General features: G+C 52.3%; 6 protein-coding genes across 6 annotated transcripts; 4 read left to right on the top strand and 2 right to left on the bottom strand.

Annotated features, from left to right (window-relative positions):
• Window positions 1–524: 524 nt before the first annotated feature.
• Window positions 525–2,148, top strand: SAPIO_CDS9580 (uncharacterized protein; the record flags this gene model as incomplete). The annotated part of the gene is made up of 5 exons (XM_016790935.1): window positions 525–612; window positions 751–1,515; window positions 1,627–1,741; window positions 1,960–2,049; window positions 2,115–2,148. The coding sequence occupies 5 exons, from the start codon at window positions 525–527 to the stop codon at window positions 2,146–2,148; spliced, it is 1,092 nt and encodes a 363-aa protein (XP_016639445.1).
• A 755-nt stretch (window positions 2,149–2,903) lies between these two features.
• On the top strand, window positions 2,904–4,805 carry SAPIO_CDS9579 (uncharacterized protein; the record flags this gene model as incomplete). The annotated part of the gene is made up of 7 exons (XM_016790934.1): window positions 2,904–3,122; window positions 3,205–3,246; window positions 3,319–3,616; window positions 3,693–4,110; window positions 4,186–4,385; window positions 4,490–4,716; window positions 4,779–4,805. 7 exons carry the CDS (start codon window positions 2,904–2,906, stop codon window positions 4,803–4,805), a joined length of 1,431 nt encoding a protein of 476 aa, XP_016639444.1.
• A 186-nt stretch (window positions 4,806–4,991) lies between these two features.
• SAPIO_CDS9578 (Periodic tryptophan protein 2-like protein) lies at window positions 4,992–8,039 on the bottom strand (the record flags this gene model as incomplete). The annotated part of the gene is made up of 3 exons (XM_016790933.1): window positions 4,992–7,551; window positions 7,637–7,749; window positions 8,013–8,039. The coding sequence occupies 3 exons, from the start codon at window positions 8,037–8,039 to the stop codon at window positions 4,992–4,994; spliced, it is 2,700 nt and encodes an 899-aa protein (XP_016639443.1).
• A 797-nt stretch (window positions 8,040–8,836) lies between these two features.
• SAPIO_CDS9577 (Septin) lies at window positions 8,837–10,271 on the top strand (the record flags this gene model as incomplete). The annotated part of the gene is made up of 4 exons (XM_016790932.1): window positions 8,837–8,941; window positions 9,025–9,187; window positions 9,315–9,625; window positions 9,693–10,271. 4 exons carry the CDS (start codon window positions 8,837–8,839, stop codon window positions 10,269–10,271), a joined length of 1,158 nt encoding a protein of 385 aa, XP_016639442.1.
• A 1,086-nt stretch (window positions 10,272–11,357) lies between these two features.
• SAPIO_CDS9576 (uncharacterized protein) lies at window positions 11,358–12,746 on the bottom strand (the record flags this gene model as incomplete). Its single annotated transcript, XM_016790931.1, has 3 exons — window positions 11,358–12,212; window positions 12,301–12,583; window positions 12,670–12,746. 3 exons carry the CDS (start codon window positions 12,744–12,746, stop codon window positions 11,358–11,360), a joined length of 1,215 nt encoding a protein of 404 aa, XP_016639441.1.
• A 2,940-nt stretch (window positions 12,747–15,686) lies between these two features.
• On the top strand, window positions 15,687–20,058 carry SAPIO_CDS9575 (uncharacterized protein; the record flags this gene model as incomplete). The annotated part of the gene is made up of 10 exons (XM_016790930.1): window positions 15,687–15,816; window positions 15,952–16,099; window positions 16,273–16,732; window positions 16,848–17,790; window positions 17,871–18,523; window positions 18,613–18,776; window positions 18,831–19,263; window positions 19,329–19,643; window positions 19,743–19,872; window positions 19,952–20,058. 10 exons carry the CDS (start codon window positions 15,687–15,689, stop codon window positions 20,056–20,058), a joined length of 3,483 nt encoding a protein of 1,160 aa, XP_016639440.1.
• Window positions 20,059–20,304: the final 246 nt, after the last annotated feature.

Genomic DNA, 20,304 nt, shown 5'->3' with positions numbered 1-20,304 from the left:
ACTTGCACAACAGTGGGCTGGAGCATTGAAGAACATTGAAAATGCGAAGTAGTTGAGTACGTACAGTACGCAGGTACAACAAGACAAGTACGAGTACAATGTAGATTAGTGGGGCTTGGCTCTGCGAGGACTTGGAATTCCCAAAACGTCAAATGTTGCAATCCAACATGATCGAATCTGGAAGTACTCCCCCACTCTCTCATCGCAGGAAGCTACAAAGCTACACTTGGCTACTTTGGCAGACCCGTTGAAGCTTACTTTGTCCAGCTTAGCTCCTCCAAAGAAATTCTGCTCTCGCACACCGCCAAAAATTATCAAGAAACCAGCAAAACCCAACAGGCGCAAACCCTCTCTGCCCAGACACAAATACTTATAAATCAACAGTTTTGATCATTTTTTTTTCTTTTCCTGTTATTATATACGGCTATCTTCTAGATCTGGATACCAAACTCCAGCTCTCTTTACCACTTGATAAGATCAATATTCCCACGGATAATCTTAGTGTCCTTCATATTAGCCCCACCATGGTACAAGCCGTACAGGAAAGCTCCGTCACCTACGAGGAGCTCTTGGACCTTGAGCGCGAGTTCGAGGATGCCGATGCTGAGATAAGTATGTGATACCCTTCCCATTGCTCGCTCAATGGCCCTCAATTGCCCTTCAATGCGACGGTTTATTCCCTAAGAAAGCATGGCCTCTGCTGGAAAGCCTCAGACATCTAACCAAATCCTTCCCTCGCCGCGCCAACAGTCCGCCACCAAGTAAAAGCCACCAAGGCCCTCTACGAAAAGCGCGCCGCCCTCGTCGCCAAGATCCCCGGCTTCTGGCCCCTCGTCCTCGAGCAGGCCCCTCCCGGCGTCGACGAGCACATCCAGCCGTCGGACGCTGCCCTCCTCCTCTCCGCCCTCACCTCGCTCGAGGTAACCCACTTCGAGCTCGACGACCCCGAAGGCGACCCCCGCTCCATCGCCATCAAGTTCACCTTTAGCGAGAACGAGTACTTCGAGGACTCGGTGCTCGAGAAGAAGTTTTGGTACCGCCACGCCGACAAGGGCGACTGGGCGGGACTTGTTAGCGAGCCCGTCGACATCCGGTGGAAGAAGGACCAGGACCTAACCCAGGGCTTGCTAGCGCAGGCCGTGAAGCTTTGGAACGGCGAGCAGCAGAAGGCGGCTAGTGGGGGCAAGAAGGTGGAAGGATGGACCGATGACCGGAAGGCGCTCAAGGAAAAGATCGAGAGCATTGGTCTTGGTGGGATTAGTTTCTTTGCGTGGTTCGGCTATGTTGGTAGGCGCGTGAGTGCGGAGGAGAGCAAGACGGCGCTTGCTGAGGAGAAGGAGAGGAGGAAGTTGCGTCAGGAGGGTAAGGAGGTGCCTGAGGATGATACGGTGGAGGAGGGAGAGGATGACGATGATGAGATCGCTATCGAGGAGGATTTGGAGATTTTCCCGGAGGGTGATGATCTCGCCGTTTGCATCTCGGAGGAGCTCTGGCCTGATGCGATTAAGTATTTCAGTGAGTTTTGTGCCAGCTTGCCCCCTTGTCTCCCCCTTTACTCTCTCTCTTTTCTTCAGTTTCTATATATACACAACCGAAGTGACCTCCGACTAACAGGCCTTCGTGTAGCCAACGCTCAAGAGCAGGATGGATTGAGCGATATAGATTTCGAGTCTGATGACGAGGATGAGGAGGGTGAGGATGCAGCTGGATCGCCTCCTCCCAACAAGAAGAGGAAGGCGGCGTAAGTGGAGGGTTCGATTTCGTCGAACATGGTCCCGGCGCCGGGATAGGGATGGTTTTTACTTTACTACGTACGTTGGGAGGTTCTACTCGAAGGTGATTTCGGTGGTTTAGGAGGTACATTTAACAGTTGAAACAAAAAAAAGCGGCCTACAAAGCAAAAAAGGGCACGAGTGGTGGATCTCGCGATCTCGCAAGGCGACACGGTCATTTCAATAGACTGATTCTCATTCTGATTCTTTGCTTCTCATCGACAATTCGCATCCCTGGAGGATGGGCGTGTCTGTCGACTATGAGTACCCATGCTCCGTACGTGCTTGGCAGGGCACGCAGCAACCAATGAGACTGTGGCTATTTTCTCTGACTCGTTCTAGACCCATCCGATGCATGCAGATTGATTCCGATTGAATCCATCGGATCATCGATGACGGATCACTGATGAACCATCATGCTCAGAGAAACATTGCCCATCCCTTCTAAACCAGTCGACCTGTTGCATCTGCAACAACTCTATTGTCACTTGATGCTCGACGCCACGCCAACGTCATTGGATTGGCCATTTCCCCGTTCTCTTTACCCCAGATTTGCCCAAAGTAACCAATTGATGTCACGGTGCAAAGCATCGTCGGCTCTCCCTGCCCGACTTCTCCGTGATCAACTCGGCCGCCTCTTCTCCTTTCCCCGTTCCCGCCGCCGGAGATCGAAAATCTGATTTATAATCTTTTCGTTCTTCTGCAGGAAAATAAGTAAGCCACTTTCGGACATGAAATGATGTCGCTTCTGGTCTTCACAAAAGAACCCCAAAATACGTCAATTGAGAAAAGCGGATCGACCAGCTCGTGCATCCTGTTTGTATCTTCCGTGAATCTCGTGGATCTTCTGCGCTTCGCTTCGCGTCGGCTCGAGTCCGGAAACAAGAAACATCCCGAGTCTTATGGCGAGTGATGTCAAGATACCAACTTTGACTTCCACCTACACCATTTGCTACCCGTTGCCTCGTGTTCTCTTTCACACCCTCGCGTCAACCAGCACCGAAACTTTATGTGTGACCTGGCCTCCTCCTGCAGCTTAAATCCCCCTCCCCCCTCCCTTCGTAACGCAGAGACTCCGAGCAATTGTCGGACATAGGATATAAAAAGATTGAAAAGCAAATGCGCCGCATCATGTCACCCCGAGTTGTTAGCATTCCCATCCGACCCATTCCCGTCGCCAAGACTCCTCCCAATACAGCGCCGCATATTCGTGCATCGCAACGTGCTGCTTCGACCATGGCCAGTTCGCTCAAGGTTCACATTACCCCTGAGAATACGGGGTTGCTCCATGTGCCGCAGACGGCGGAGGCGGCGGACAAGGCCACGGAGTTGCTGCAGAAGGATCTCGAGGTGGGTTTGAATGAGATGAAATTTATGAAGAGTACAAGACACTGTCAGCCGCCGTGATGCGACTAACACGGCTTTGCTAAAGACTCACCATGCATTCTTCAACGATAGAGGATACCACAATCATGTAAGTATATTTAGGGAAAACTCACGGCCAAGTTATTCTCGTCTTACTTACATGGCGGTCCCCTTCAAATAGCTCGTCCACCACATCCTCAGCCTCTATGGCACCGGCGCCTCGGCAAAGGACCTCCAGTTCGCCTATGACCAGAACAAGACCTACCAACGTGACCTCAACGCTCCCCATGACCACGTCGCCGACCGCCTCGACGAATGGCCCGAGGCCCTTAACTACCTTGGAAAGCCTCAGTACTTTCCCGACCTCTTCATCTACTTCCAGCGCGAGATGGACAAGCTAGGATGGCAGGAGGCATTGAAAAAGCATCTCTTTGCCGGCACTGAAAGGAGCGATGATATGCTTCAGAGGATGTTTGCTGGTACGAATAGGACTATCCCATATCAAGGTTTAAACGTACGTAAATATAAAATAGAACTGTAGCTAACTCAGAACAGGACTCCTCCACCCCCTCATCCAACTCCTCTACGGCATCGAATGGGCACAACCCGCCCTCCTCGCCTCCGCCCTCGCCCAAGCCGGCATCCACAAAAACCAGCTTGGCCCCTTCCTAACACAGGCCGAGAAAGATGCCGCACGCCCGGACATCGAGCCCATGGGGACCATCCTCGACCTCTTCAAAGACGCCGGCGAGAATGAAGCACTGAAGCGCCATGTCACATCACCCGATAACAATAACACGTATCAGCTCGTGACGGAGGGGATCGATGACGCGGCGCCGTTTGCGGCGAGGGTGAGGGTGAAAGAGGAGGAGCTGGAGGAGAGGACGGCGGAGGCTTTTCAGGCGGGGTTGGTTGTTGCGGGGGCGGCGACAGTGCATCTTCCGCATGAACCGCGGTTTGATTTCTTCCTTATGTGAGTAATGTCCGTTATCTTGGGGGGGTTAAGAAAAGAGAGCATGTAAGAAACTAACATTGGGGGGGAAACAAGCCATCACGTCAACCTCGACCCCATCTTCCTCACCATAAACACCCAATCCTGGATCCCAACCTCGGCGAAAGTCCGTATCCTCGAATGGAAGATCCGCACCGATATTCTGCGCTGGCTAGGTATTGGTTCTCCGCCGCTTGACTTTGACAAGGCGATGGAATATACGCCCAAGGACAAGACTCCTGCTTCTAAGCTCGAGGGTAAGTCTCATCCATACGTCTCCTCTCAAAAGGAAGAAAATAAAAGAGAGGCCTTGCCGTCATATAAAAGCTTCCAGTTTTCAGCTAAAATGTGTATTATCTAGACCTCCTCCCTAAATTCTACCATATCGCTGACGACGGCCATTCCATCAAACTCGCCCGAGCAACCGTCTTATGCCACAACATCTTGCAAAAGTACCAGGATAAACCCTGGGTACGCATTCGCGGCCAAGATACGTGGCTAAAGTTGATGCATCTGCTTGTTGATGTGACGGTGGATCCCAAGGGGGTCAGGTGGGTTCGCGATGCTGGCTTCGATTCGGCTTGGGATGTAAGTGACTAGTTTTTGACTACTTGACGTATAAGACGGATCACTGACGTTCAGGAAAATAGGATGTTCCAAAGCTCGAGAAACGGTAGGTTGTAAGTGAGCTTTCTAAGTTGTGTCAGGATAAAGCAGAAAGGGCCACGAGAGAAACAGAACGCCGCTTTTAGTTCTAATGAAGGCAAAAACTCCCCAAATTGTAATACCAGTTAGTAAATACAGATAAATACCAAAATATTGCGTCCCAACATTGGGGGTATCCCATCCCGCAAGAGTCCTACCTACTCCAATCCCAACCATTCATCCCCATCCGATCCATCCTCGCTCCCCTCGTCTTCCCCATCCGTCAACTTCGTCACCGCACCCTCCGAACCCCATCCTAAAGCCTTGCTACCCTTCCCATTCACCGCCGCACCACCCTGCCCCAGTAGATAATCCACCATATACACGTTATCATTCGCCAACCTCCGAATCTCATCCCTCATCCTTGCCACAGCCCTCGCCACAACACGCAGCTCAACATCGACCTTGCCCCTATTCGCGCTCAACCAAGCTCCGTGCTTATCCACGAGCGCCTTGATCCAGAGCAGGCAGAACTCGACGTGCGGGGAAGACTCGGTCTGCGCGGCGACGAAGCGGAGAAGTCGCGAGACGTAGACGGAGGGGACGTCCTGCACCACGAGGGGGATTTCCGTGTGCGGCACCGAGAGGAAGACCTGCTTGATGAGGCTCGCTTCGTTGAGCCGGAAGGCCATGACGAGCGCCTTGAGGTAGTCGCGCTCGTTGCGGAGCACGGAGAGCGTCGACGCCGGGGTGATTTCCATGTTGAGGTCGAAGGGGTCGAATTGGAGGTTGTTGTCGAGGCTGTAGATTAGAAGACCTTCCGTCGACGAGACGCAGAACGCCGTTCCTGCGGGAGAGAACCCGACGCTCGTGACGCGGATGTCAGGGGTGACTTTCCTCGCTGAGGGGTCTCCCCGCTTCGAACCCGGCAAAGCGTTTTTCTCGAGCTGGGCTTCCCTGTCGGAGGCTTCTTCGTCGTCGATGAGGTCGGCGGGCCCGGCTTCGGTGAGGAGCTTGCTGTTGAGGAATTCCTGCGTGCCAGACAGGGAGAGGTTGACGCTCACGGTGAACTTCTTCAGGAGAACCATGGAGTTCACTGAGTAGAGGCAGATATACTTGCTGTTTCCTCCCGCTAGGAGACAGCTGCCATCCGTGCTGTATCGGATGGTGTTGAAGCTCTTCGACGATGTCGTGTTGGCGGCTGTTCGGCGGTCCGTCACCTTGCGACCGCCGGATATGTCTCTACGTCCGTCGAGGCCGGCTTGTTGCTCGGCGTCTTTGATGTTCCAGAACGTTAATTGGCCGTCAAGCGTGGATACGGCGAGCTGCTGCGAGTCCGGACGGACGGTAACGTCCAGGACGTCGGCCTGCAGTTGCAGCGGCTCGCTAGTCTGGGTCCTGTTAAAGATGGACCATACACGAGCCGTGCGGTCCCAGCTTCCGCTCACTAGGACATCTCCATCGGGGGCGAAGGCCAGCGACGACACGGGACCCTCATGTCCCGATAGCCTATCCAGCAGCTGGCCCGTCTGCACGCTCCAGATATGAATGTCGAAGGAATCCAGCGACCCGGCAGCGACAACCTCGCCGCTCGGGTCGACGGCCATGCACGAGAAGGATAACCTAGTAGGAGCGGTAAATGTTCGGAAATTCCTGTACCTGATAAGATCCCACGCGCGCACGGATCCATCAAGACTGGCCGTGAAAAGGACGTTGCCCTTCTTGGCAAATTCGCATGCCGTGACGCCGCTCGAATGTTCCGTGAACGTGACGATGCAGAATCCGGAGTCGATGTCCCACACTTTTATCTTGCCGTCGTCCGCCGCCGTGACGATCCTTTGGCCGTCGGGCGAGTAGACTAGGGAGTTCATGGAGTCGAAGTGGCCCTGCTGCTTGAGAATGTACGACTCGGATTGCCATTCCCACACGAGCAGCTGGCCTAACCTTGACGCGCCAAATGCGAGCCATTCTCCCGTCCGGTTTATGGTAACAAAGTCGATGTTGTTTTGAGAGATGCTGAGGTTGTGAATCATGTTGAAATCCGGCATCTCGTAGAGCCTAAAGATGCCGTTGGAGAAGCCCGCAACGAGGAGGTTCGTGGCAGCGTGGAATGTCGCGCACCGGACGTGCGCGCTGCCCTGCATAAAGTAATGGCGGTCCACTATCCTCCACCGCGCCTCCATCTCCTCGTCGTCGTCGCTATCCTCCATCTCATTCTCGTTCTTCGGCCGTCCAACATATTTCCAAGTAAATACGGCGCCGTCCTTGCTAACGGTATAAATAGTCTCCTGATCCTCCGAGAACCATGTCCCGATGACGGCCTGCTTATGTCCAGCCAACACCGTTGGCGTAAAGTTCTCCTCCGCCTCTACGCTCCATATCCTCGACGTCAGATCCTTGGACGAAGACAGGAAGAACCTCGAGTCGCTGGACCACTCGATGTGCCTCACGTCGTCGAAGTGCTGCGTGTGCGTGTGGTGTTTCACAAAGGGCGCGAACTCGAGCTGGCCCTCGGCGTTGGCGTCGGGCGTCGACGGCACGTGCCAGACCTCGATCTTGCGCTGGAGTCCGACGACGAAGTAGCGGCCGCACGGGGAGAAAGATAGGGCTGTGATGGGCGATTTGAAGGAGAAGTGGTATATGGGGATGCGGCGGGGCACATTAGTTAGGATCGCGTAGCCATCTTCGTCGACTGAGAGGAGGAGGTTGCCTTGCGGGGTGAGTCCTATCCGGGCGATGTTCTTTCGGTGCGCAAAGGGAAATGTGTAGGATTTATTACTACGAAGTTTAAGAAGTTAGCAATTGGTAATGAAATTGCCCTATGTAGGATATGGGACAGGGGAAATAGGCCGGGTGCGCATACTCGACGAGGTTGAAGACGGTGACTCTGTTGCCGACTGGAGAGAAGAGGTGGGTTCCTTCGGGGTCGTAGAGCAGGTTTCCCTGGCAGTAAACCGTCCCCAAGAGGTTGGAAAACTAGAAAGGACAGTTAATATGGAGCAAGAAACAAGCAAGGGAATGTATTTGTAACATGCCTTAAAATTAGTCTTCATCCTCACGAAGAAGCTTTCCAAATTGTCCCTCTTCGCTCTTCAATGTGTCGTGGAGTTTTCGCAACTTTTTTTTTTTCTTTCTATTTTCGAATTTCTTATCGATTACATCAAATGTAGAGAGAGCAGTTGGGGAGTTGTCACTAGCCACAGGGTGGGGTGCATAAATGTGGCGTAGTTTACACCCACTGCAGATTGATGGCTCAGTTTGTGCATTGATACACAGTGTGGATTAACATGAGAGCGGCAACATGAGCCGATCGGGTAATGTTCGGTAAGCAGCGCCTGGCCTTATCCAGATTGGGAGGGACAATGCAATGTTACAAGTCCATGGATTACTGTGGGCAGGGCAGGTCCGTCCGTGGTATGTAGCTCAATCTAAACAGTTTCGACCAGACAACCAAACAAAAAAAGGTCAGGTCAGTGTACAAACGGTGTACACTCTCAACACCCATTATGCACGCCAATCTGACTGCCGACCCCTGTATTCAATGTCCCTATACGTCCCATACTAAGTCTCAATAAGTCCCATTCCCTCTGACAGGTCTCCCCAGGCACAAAGGCACTGAGCGACTTAAACTAGTGGAGGGGACATCAATCAAATCAGCGAACTGGCCTCACACGACAGGGGCTGGATTGGCTTGAATTGGCTTGGGAACAACTGAGGTGGCCCAACCCAACATTAACATTAAACTGATTGAACCTTCCAACCCCCTCGTCCAATTGATTTTTGCAGCCAAAAGGAAATTTCGCCGTGTTTCTGTTTCCCCTGAAAGCACAGGCTCCGCTTCGTACTATTGATCTCTTGCTCCATCTCGACTTCGTTACTTGTAAACTCTCTCCCCATTCAACGGTCGCCTTCCGTCCATTGAACACCATTTCCCACAGCTTCGAGCTGCACATTTCCATTTCTCTGACGCAGAGTCTCTTGATCCTCGTTCCAATTGTCGCGACTCCCATCATCCGCATCCCCTTAATCCTCCAGAAGTTCCCCCCAGTAACAGCTGTTCAAAATGGCCCCGTCTGTTGCTGAGAGTGCCTCACCGATTGGCATTGCCAACCTCCCTAACCAGCGACACAAGATTGTTGCGAAGCGAGGTGCAGCCTTCACTATTATGGTATGACTTCCCATGATCAATATCACCATCTCGTGTTGCTTTTTTGTAGTTCATGCTAACTTGGACTGTTCCTTAATGGGTAGGTTGCTGGCGAGTCGGGCTTGGGCAAGACCACCTTCATCAACACCCTCTTCTCCACCACCATCAAGAACTATGCGGACCATAAGCGCCGCCACCAGAAGCAGGTCGACAAGACCGTCGAGATCGAGATCACCAAGGCCGAGCTGGAGGAGAAGTTCTTCAAGGGTATGCACATGTCCTGAGCTTCGCACGCTCGACAACTCCTCCTGGCCCCCTTTTGTTTCCTGTCGCGTCCCGGGAGACCACATCCTCGATTTCGACCAGTCATCTAACCCACTCTTCTTTTTCACAGTCCGCCTCACCGTTATCGACACCCCTGGATTCGGTGACTATGTCAACAACCGTGATTCGTGGATGCCCATCATCGAGTTCCTCGATGACCAGCACGAGTCGTACATGTTGCAGGAGCAGCAACCCCGCCGCCAGGACAAGATCGACCTCCGAGTCCACGCTTGTCTCTACTTCATTCGCCCTACCGGCCACACCCTCAAGCCTCTTGACATCGAGGTCATGAAGCGACTCTGCTCCAGGGTCAACCTCATCCCCGTCATCGCCAAGGCTGATACCCTCAGCCCTGCCGACCTTGCCAAGTTCAAGCAGAGGGTTTGTCCTTCCCATCCCTGCGCCCGTGCCCGTTGCGTCCTCGATCAATACTAACCACTATCTTCAGGTCCGTGCCGTTATCGAGGCCCAGAGCATCAAGATTTACCAGCCCCCCATCGAGGAGGATGACGATGCTGCTGCCCAGCACGCCCGAAGCCTCATGGCCGCCATGCCTTTCGCCGTTATCGGTTCCGAGAAGGACGTCAAGACCAGCGACGGCCGCATCGTTAAGGGCCGACAGTACTCGTGGGGTGTTGCCGAGGTCGAGAACGAGGACCACTGCGACTTCAAGAAGCTCCGCTCCATCCTCATCCGCACGCACATGCTCGACCTGATCCACACCACCGAAGAGCTCCACTACGAGGCCTACCGCGCCCAGCAAATGGAGACGCGCAAGTTCGGCGAGGCCCGTCCCCGAAAGCTCGACAACCCCAAGTTCAAGGAGGAGGAGGAGATGCTCCGGAAGCGGTTCACCGAGCAGGTCAAGATTGAGGAGCAGCGCTTCCGACAATGGGAGCAGAAGCTTATCGCCGAGCGTGACCGCCTTAACAAGGACCTCGAACAGACCCACGCCCAGATTAAGCAGCTGGAGCTCGAACTCGAGCAAATGCAGGGCAGCGCTGTCCGCAGCCACGGTCGCCGCTAAAGTGTTTATACCCTTGTTTTTCAATTTTACGCCCTGCTCGTCAATTTCCGTTTGCAGCTTCTTATCTGTTATACCTGGGCGAATGGTTCTCTCTCTCATACACTTATTCCTTTTGGCTCCTCTCTCTTCCTACCCGCGTGTCCACAATCCCTCTTCTTAATCTGAGTTGAATTCTGTCCGGGGGTTGACCATGTCTACTCCAATATATGAAGAAGACGAATTATCTTCCTTCGGATGGAATAGATGCTCACGAGAGGGGGGCCTATCGCTATAAAAGGTGTACAGTGCAGTTGGCTGATGTTTTGCTCTGGAAATTGACGGCGAATTCGGAAATACCTTATGGATGCTTTGGTCTGGTACGGGCTGCTGTTTGAGCAAAACGCACCTTTTTTTTTTATGCAGCAGGGTGGAATGGGGGAGCGGTTTGGATAGAGGAAATGGAGACGGGACCCTTGTTTCTTCATCGCTCTCTCTGTCTTGCCAACCCCACATTCCTCCGTTTATTCTCTATAGTGCCTGTTTACGTCTTTTGTCTTTTTTCTTTTACCAAAATCCCCCTTTGAGTCTCTTTTTTTTTAAGCCTCCCCAGGTAGTTACGTTTAACTCTGTAATTCATCGACACCCTTTCATGATACCAGTTAATGAGAGAGTCTTGACCTTTTTGCCCCTAAGTTACGTCCCTGCTCCCTTTGACTGTAAAATGCACTCCCTACCAGATGGATGTAAGGAGAGTGAAGAGAAAGCAGGTTGAAAGGATACTGCTCTATTGTATACTCTCTTTATCGCTCTTGTGGGAAGTACCCGAAGCATTTAGTTGGTCCCTTTCCCATCTCAGATCTCAGATGAAGCCCCCAAGAGGAGCCAGCCAGACAATGACATGAACCAGTCCCCCTGACCCGCCAACACCAGATACGCCATGCATAGTATGAGTCCATCTCACCCACATGTATCCCCGACAAATGGTTCTTACTCCTTAGAGAAAATAAAAAGGAGCAGGAGGAGGACAATAACCAGAGAAGAAGAAAAGGGGAAAAGGAAAGGATAAAATAAAATATAGAAAGGCTTAGTTCCAAAAAGCCGAGACTCTCAAACAGCATCAATAGTCGCCCTAGTAGTCAACTGCTCATTCTTGTTCCCCAGCCTCGAAATCTGCAGGAACGTATCGACGCCATACCCCTCGAGACTATGCAGCTCGAGGCTACCGGCCCAGTACTCGGCGTAGACCCTACTCAGGGGCAAACCCATGCCGAGCTGGAGATTCGGCGGCCTGTTCGACAGGGAAGACAGGGACGACGACGACGTGATGGGCGCCGATTCGTAGCTGCTCGGTGTTCGTAGGTCGGCCCGCGCGATCTCATCATGGATGTGGAGCTCCTGCATCGTGGCAGCCATCTTGGGGACCTTGCCGAGGTTCTCGAGCAGCTTCTGGCCGCGGGGCCCTTTGCTGAAGGACCAGAGGTGGGGGAGGACGTCGCGGGGTACGCCGCCGCCCTGGTCGGATATGCGAATAATAATGAGCTGGGGGGACTCGCAAATAGTCACCTCGATGGGAGGTAGTGGTGCCGCAGGGTGGCTTTGGTCGGGGTTGTCCTTTTGTTGGCGTTCGCTTTCGCGGATTTGGCGCTCGATGACGGCCTGGACGGAGTTGCGGAGGAGCTCGCCGACGATATACTCGAGGTGGCTGAGGATGTAGGGGAAGCTGGCGTTGAGGTGGCCTTCGACTTTGATCTCGGGGATTTGTACCTCCGGCCCGTAGGTGGCTCGGGCGAGGGCTTGGACGGCGAGGCCGCAGCGGTCGATGACGTCCTTAGCGACGCATTTGATGAAGACTTCGCCGATGAAGTCGGCCTCGGAGAGTTTGGCTCCGGGGGAGAACCAGGGGGAGTTGTAGGTTTCTGTTAGAGCTAGGTGTTGCTCTGCGATGACTCGGCGGGATATCCTCTACACACACGTGTGGGGGCACGTGTTAGAAGGGAAGGCGACGAGGTGGTTAGGGGGGAGGGGAGGGGAGGGCGGGAGTATTGCGTACAGATCTTAGGATAGTGTTCATAAACTTGTCGAGAGACTGTGCATCCATAAGGTCGCTACATTCTATTATCCCCATGGCAAGCTTGGGTATGACGGTCAGGTGGGCCTGGAGGTTCTTGCTTATGGTCTTGCAGAACTCGTCATTTTCTTCTAGGGTATTTATCTCTTTGATCTTTCGGAAAGAATCGAAGGCATTATAGTAAAGGTTATAGACATCGCTAATGTGGGGGTTCTTGACAACGGCGTAGGGTAGGTGTTGCATATCCCGAATTCGGTGCGCAATTCTAGACGAAGAGAGGTGGGACCTCTTGTTAGCCCATCTGCCGGAAAGAAACGGACCCCTCCTCATTCACCTTCACATGATACGAACCTCGTGGGAAGCTCTGTCCGGACATAGTTGGCCGAATTGATCAAACGAGACTCGGTCAGTGAGCGGCCGAAGACCATCAATTGCCGAAGACTGATAGGTCGAGCCTCCTTGGCAACCCATCTACGGGGAAAACGAAGCAAGCAAAGGTCAGTTATCACTCGCCAATGGGAGGGAAAAGAAAAAGCTTATTTTGAGAAGGGAGTGGGCATTTACTCGTCAAGGACAGAGACAGGGCGCCATGCCGCTGTGGTATGGGAGCGGTCCCCTCGACATCGCGGGCGTCGAATGCTCTGGGATGGGGCTGGCGAGGCGGCGAAAGCGGCGGAGAAAGTTATGCGACGAGCTGTGGAAGCTCGTCGGACCGCGACGGGAGGCATTACGCTTGTACCATGCAGTTGCAGCTTCGAGGAGAGGGCGTGTTCGTTGGGAGCTGGGAGGAAGCAGAGGAGTTGTTTGAGATGTCTCCGTAGGTCGTAGTATTTAATGAGTTCGCTGGGGCGGGAGGTGTGACTGGGTGAATCACCTTGGAATCCCGAGGATAGGATGCATCTGAACTATTGCAAGTATAGAGTAGTGGAGCAGATCGGAATGGCAACAGGACGTGAGATGCTGGTGGTGCTCTTTCCGTGCTAAATGTGGGGTTGAGTCATCAACCAACTTAGCTCAATGCAGTCGAACCAGCACAAGTTGCAGCACCAACTTCTGCATTATGATTATTATTTATCTAGCCACTATTACACTATTGTATGGAGTACAGGATGAAGCACTGAGGAACTGAGGTCGTCAAGATTCTTTAGTGCACTTTGACACAAGCGAATAGCGCAGATTGATGTTTGATCTTGACCCGTTGCTAGCCAGACCTACGAAGTGCTAAGGCTTCCGGTCAACATGGGACAAAACTGGCACCCATCGATGCTGATGGTGAAGAGCCGGTGAGATCTCTCGCCTCTTGCCTCTGTTTGCCATCGATAAGCCGTGGCTACATTGAGCAGGTGGTCGTGTTCTACTGTCGTGCTGACCGTTCCTTGCATCGGGTCACCTCGCCTGAGGGCTCGGAATCAAATCGGGTTGAAATTGGCCAATTGATGGATGTACTTCGTATAATAACCAGTTACGATAATAGGGCTTAAATGGTCCCTCGGGGCTCTTGATATTCTTTATCCGAGTGTATCAAGTAATAGAGGTGGGATGTTGCCTCCAACCAAACGTCATCACAAGTGCAAAGTTACACTGCGAAAGAGAGTACAAAGCAAGTGAGGCCGTGGCTCGGCCAAGGCGCTTTGTGTGTTTGGTGCCAGCGACAGCTTTTAACCACATGCTTGCTTCATTCGAAATGCATTGTTGGCTCATTCCTGTCCCATCGATGCTGCTAGGGCTAGGTTTGTGGGAGCTTTTATGACACAGTTGACGATTGTATTGGAGGAATCAGCCCCAACTTTGATATCCCTAACATCAGCAGCGTCGAATTGCACGCCTTGAGGGCCTCAATCTTGCTGTAACAGGCGCTTGCACTGATACTCCTGCCTTGCTGGTCGAATAGAGGGGCTACAGTGTCTCGGCTGCTGCCGGGCAGCAGATGATGGGAGGGCCAGCACACTGGTCTGATTCGCCATGGGGTTCTAGAGAACCGTTGTAGTTGCCACTATAATCTGCGCTCTTGGTCTCTGGTGACGAGTGGTTCGTTTTGGTCATTTTTCACACTGGTTTTCCTTCTCTTAAGAATCCCAGACGTGACGTCTACTCGAGGCCTAGAGTCATCGGTCAGGTTGACGTCGATGGGTAGGAGAAGGTGTAGATAGGCATATGGAAGTCTGGGGTTTATTTTCTTTGGGTTTTCCGTTTCAGAAGAAACCATTTCTCCAAGACGGTCTCTGGAGAGGTTATCGATTTTCCATCGAGCATGTTACACGAAATTGATCTCAGGCAGAGGTACTTCGTACAGAGGTAACGTCAGTACAAAGGTACAATCACTCCATTACAGTGTGGGCGAGCATGTGGGGGCTTCGAGAGCCTAAGATGTCAAGTACCACTGACCACATGGAATTTTCAGTGTGCCTCCAAGTTTGTCGCTTCTCGTGAGCAGACTGTGCACAGTCGGACACTGCATTGTGTTATTGTAGCTCACCTCATCCAAGTCTCGCCACACGCGTTCCCGAGCTGCTTGGTCACCCAAATAATAGGCCAGGAGGCTCCAAGTCATACCTGCAGTGCTTGTACATGGTATCTGGTGCCGCCTGGCTGGAGCTGTTTCTGCTGCCTCCTGCTGCCTCTGCCCAGTTCATGTTCTCAGAACCCCCAGAGGAAAAATCTCCCCCGCCTTCCAGTGAACGTACAAGGTACAAAATCGTAGCTCCCAGCAAAACTCCGAAGGCCCAAAAGTACGAAGTAAAGCAAAAGGTGGGACGTCGACTTTGATCAATCCACTCGACTTTGATCTCTTCAACCACAATACACTCACTACTTCATACATCAACATCAAGTGCTTGTAGCCTTTCGCCTCGCCTCGACTCGTCTTTGTTGCTCCTCCCCTTTCACCTTGGCAGTCCCCGTGGATTGATGGATGGGCTTCTCCTTCCCTCCCTCGCTCTCCACCTCATCTCTTGCTATCCTAACTTCATCGCCTAGTTCGATGGTCTTCGTCATCCACAATGGTAAGCCCTTTCCCCTTCCTGCCTCTCTCAAGACCACTGCCCGTATTATTTTCTCTCCCCCGCCCTGCACCTCTGATCACTGTCACCATCACCATTACCGCGCCACCTCAGGTCCACCACTTTCCCCGGGAGTAATTTCTCGACAAGACTGTCCTTGTGAACTTCATTCCTCAGCTTCATTCCCCTCCAAATAGATATCAACTGCCTGCCATTAATCAAATCTGCCTCAGCTGTTCTCTTACCCTGCACCACCTCACACTGAAACTGAACGATATTCCGGGGTGAACCTGTCTTCTCACTGCCTGCCTGCTGACGTCCAACCCGTTCCTCCAGAGCTATAATCCAAACATCCATTCACCGAATGACATGATGCTCGACTCGGACGACTATGTCGGTGTCGCACACCCATCCGAGAAAGATCAAATCGCCATCATCAATACCGACACACCCGATGCCGAAGTAGATCAATTACAGGATCTCCCAACCGCCGACGACTGTACGCTGCACCGCACCACATCCTACCCCTCCATACCTTCATCCTCAAACCCCCTCTCCCCTCACCCATTACGTCCAACCCCGCTTCAACATCGTATTGTGTCTGGGCACTAATGATGATACATCGCCATGGCAGATGATTCCATGAAAGAGTTTGTGCTACCTCCTCTCCTGGAGGAGCCACGCATACTTGAGGATGCAGTTCACACCTGGTCCATCGAGTCTTGGAACGCCATGTCGAGAAAGGAACATGGCCCCATCTTTCACGCCGGTGGATATCCTTGGTATGGCAGTCCTATTGACAAACTCGATCCGCTCTCTTCGCACACGTTTCCTAGCCTCGGAACTCTTCCCGGCCATGCCGCATGCCCTCCTAGCAACTCCGGTTTTCCTCCAGCGCTATGAAGTCCCGGGTGGACCGCGTGTGGTTCTGTGACTAATGTCTCTTCTCGTATAGGCGAATTCTCCTCTTCCCCTTCGGAAACAACGTAGATCAATGCTCGATATACGTCGAACATGGTTTCGAGACCACAAGCATACCCGAGAACTGGAGCTGCTGCGTCCAGTTTGCCCTCGTCCTTTGGAATCCGAACGACCCCTCCCTATACACATTCCACCATGCCCACCATCGCTTCACCAAGGAAGAAAGCGATTGGGGCTTCACGCGCTTCGTCGAGCTGCGGAAGATGTTCAACACCCCTTGGGACCGGGGTACCCGACCTCTTTGCGAGAACGACGCTGCCAACATCACGGTTTACCTCCGTATTGTTGAAGATGAAACCGGTGTGCTCTGGCACAATTTCAACAACTACGATTCCAAGAAGGAGACTGGATATGTGGGCCTCAAGAACCAGGGTGCCACCTGCTACCTTAACTCTCTGCTTCAGTCACTGTATTTTACAAATGCTTTTCGAAAGGTACTCTTCGTCTCCCACACGACTTTTATCCCTAAGTACTGCAGCGGCATGCGGTGGTACGACAGTTGGAGTGGAAGATTTATGCTGACTTATTTGTCTTCTCCTACCAATCTAGGCCATCTACGAAATTCCAACCGAGCATGAGGCTAGCATGTCCAACAGCGCCTACACCCTCCAAAGATTGTTCTACCAACTACAGACCTCCGAGACCGCTGTCAGCACGAACGAGCTAACGAAATCTTTCGGCTGGGAGACGAGACACATATTTGAACAGCAAGATGTTCAGGAACTTTCGCGAAAGCTCATGGAGCGCATGGAGGAGAAGATGAAGGGAACGAAGGCCGAAAACGTCCTACCCCAGCTTTTTAGTGGAAAAGTCAAGACGTACATCTCTTGCATCAACGTCGACTACGAGTCTTCCCGAATCGAGGACTTTTGGGATATCCAGCTCAACGTCAGCGGCAACAAGAATGTTCAGGAGAGCTTCCTAGACTATATCCAGGTGGAGAAGCTCGTAGGAGAGAACCAGTATTACGCCGGCGAGCAGTTCAAACTCCAGGACGCGAACAAGGGCGTCATCTTCACATCATTCCCCGACGTCCTTCACCTGCAATTGAAGCGTTTCGAGTACGACATTCAACGAGACATGATGATGAAGGTGAATGCTCGCTACGAGTTCCCCGAAGTCTTCGACGCCGCTCCTTTCCTCTTGGACGACGCGGATAAGTCAGAGCCATGGGTCTACCAGCTGCACGGCGTTCTTGTACACAGCGGCGACCTCAACACTGGCCATTATTACGCATTCCTGAAGCCGAACAAGGACGGGTGGTTCTATAGGTATGACGACGACAAGGTGACCCGAGCTACCATGAGGGAGGTGTTGGAGGAGAACTTTGGGGGCGAGGCCCGTTTCTCAGCAGCCGCCGGTCGCGCGCCCCTTCAGAAGCGAACCCCCATCCTTCGCCAGAACAGCGCGTACATGTTGGTGTACATCCGCCAATCCCGCCTCGACAAGATTCTGACTCCCGTTACGGAAGAGGACATCCCGAAGCACTTGAGTATGTTTTCTTCCTCCCCCGGGAATGCCGATATACTTTTTTTCCTTCGATCAATGATGTCTAACAAATAGCCACTACAGAGGAGCGGTTTGAGGAAGAAATGCGCACCAAAGAGCTGCTTCGGAAGGAGAGGCAAGAGGCACATTTATACATGAATGTCAAGGTCATCACCCCTCAAACATTCCGAAAATATGGCGGTACCGACCTTGCGCACTTCGACGCCGATCCGAAGACGGACGATTCCGCCCCGAGGCACTACCGTGTTAAGCGAACGCTAGTGCTTGAAGATTTCGTGGCGCAGATTGGCCAGGACATGGGCGAGAATCCCAAGAAGCTCCGATTGTGGGTAATGGTCAACCGCCAGAACAAAACTGTTAGACCCGACGTGCCGGTTTTGGATCTCCAACCGACTGTGGAAGACCTCTATCATAGAGTGAATTCTCACAGGGATCCCGCTCTCCGTCTGTGGGTGGAGGTAGCCGAAGAAGTCGACGCCGAGGGCAACGGAGTGTTCCCGGCCTACAATGTTTCGGGCGGTCCCGCCATCATCCACAAGAGCAATGTCATCTTACTCTTCCTCAAGTGCTTCGATCTACCGGCTCAGACGCTACATGGAGTTGGACAGATCTATATCGGAAGGGATAAGAAGGTAGATGACATCACTCCTCATATCTTGAGGTTGATGGGCTGGGGCGACAAGGTCCCGTCGGACGAGCGAATCTTCTTGTGGGAGGTAAGCCTCATACAACCCCCTCGCCCTCCCTACCAAGCCTTGAACTACTACTAGTGCCAAAATCCCAAATATTAACTGCCATATTACAGGAGATCAAACCGACCATGATTGAGCCGCTAAAGCCCAAACAATCTCTAAAGGCAGCCGAACTGCAAGACGGTGACATCGTGTGCTTCCAGCGCCTTCTAGACCCTAAGAGCGAGAAGAGCATTCAAGAACAGCGCAAAGTGCTCGAGGAACGTGCTGCGGATGTGTGAGTGATGAATCCTCTCAAGAAATTTGTTATTCATATCTAACCGTCAAGCAGTCACAAACAAACGAGCGATTTTTTCAACAACGCCTCTGAGTACTATGATTTCCTGTGCAACAAGAAGACCGTCAAGTTTTGCCCTCACCCAAGCCGGTGCGATGAGGCCAAGTACCCAGCGTTCGATCTCACCATGAGTACTAAGGTTACTTACGATACGGTCGCTGAGCGCGTTGGCCTTATCTTGGGAGTTCCCCCGACACACATTCGCTTCTGGACTGTCAACAGCACGACTTCCAATCCCAAGGCTACCGTGAAGCGCCTACCCAACAGCAATTTACTTGCAATGCTCAACACTGCGGCGTATTCTCAAATAGCGCAAAACCATCGCATGGACGCGTTATTCTTTGAGGTTCTCGAGATCAGCCTGGACGAGCTTGAACACAAGAAGAGCATCAAGGTGACCCTCCTGAGCGAGGGCATCACTAAGGAGGTAGGGCTACCCAACTCGTGTCACGCAATAGAGCAATTGCCTAACCAGATCGATCAATGTAATAGGAGCCATTTGACCTACTTGTCAACAAAAACGGCACGATAGACGATCTCATCGAAGCACTTGTCAAGAAGGCCAATATTCCCAGTGAAGCTGAGGGCGGAAGAATCCGCATCTTTGAGTCGTCTAACAACCGTTTCTTCAGAGAGCTCAAGAGGGATTACCCAGTCATCAGCATGAATGACTACACACAGGTCTTTGCCGAGAGGGTCCCAGAAGAGGAGCTGGAAGCCGCTGATAACAGCTTGATTAATGTTTTCCACTTCCACACGGAACCGAGCCGGGCCCACAGTGTGCCGTTCAGATTCTTGCTCGTCGAGGTATGTTGCTCTTTTTTTGCTCTCTTTTTCCCCCTCCTTGTCTTAGAGCCCACCGTTGCATGGACATGGCACAGAAACTAACACAGCTTTGATTTCTAGGGTGAGCCTTTCTCGGAGACGAAGAAGCGGCTTGAAAAGCGCACAGGATTCAAGGGAAAGTCATTCGAGAAGATCAAGTTTGCGGTCATCCGCCGTTCTCATTACTCCAAACCTCAATATCTTACAGACGGTATGAAAAAAAAAAAAACCTGACAATCATTTTCCCTCCCAAAGGAGCTATGTACTGACCAGACTCGCCGACACCATAGACGACATTCTGTGGGATATCACCTCATCAGATGATGACGTGCTTGGACTCGATCACGTAGATCGAACCCGGACTGTGAGGAACGGCGCGGACTTGTTCCTCAAGTGAAAGCCTCTATTTCTCGGTTGACAAAGTTTCGGTGACGACGCAACACGAAGAAGAAAAGTTCGCTGAATAAGAATTCTATGATGATGACGGTACCGGTTTCTATGCGACGAATGCGGATAGATGCCGCGGCAGGCACATGGATTGGCGCAAAGAAGAAGTGTAGGCAGTATCTTGACTCTGGTGTTTCTTGGTCTTTCCTCAATACCCCTTTTTATACTGCTACAGAGGAGCATGGATGGATGGATG

This window comes from Scedosporium apiospermum (genome assembly GCF_000732125.1).
Source record: "Scedosporium apiospermum strain IHEM 14462 chromosome Unknown SEQ_SAPIO_0143, whole genome shotgun sequence".
Classification (NCBI taxonomy): Eukaryota; Fungi; Ascomycota; class Sordariomycetes; order Microascales; family Microascaceae; genus Scedosporium; species Scedosporium apiospermum.
Note: the sequence above shows the minus strand (reverse complement) of the source record. Positions and strands in the feature narration are given on the sequence as shown.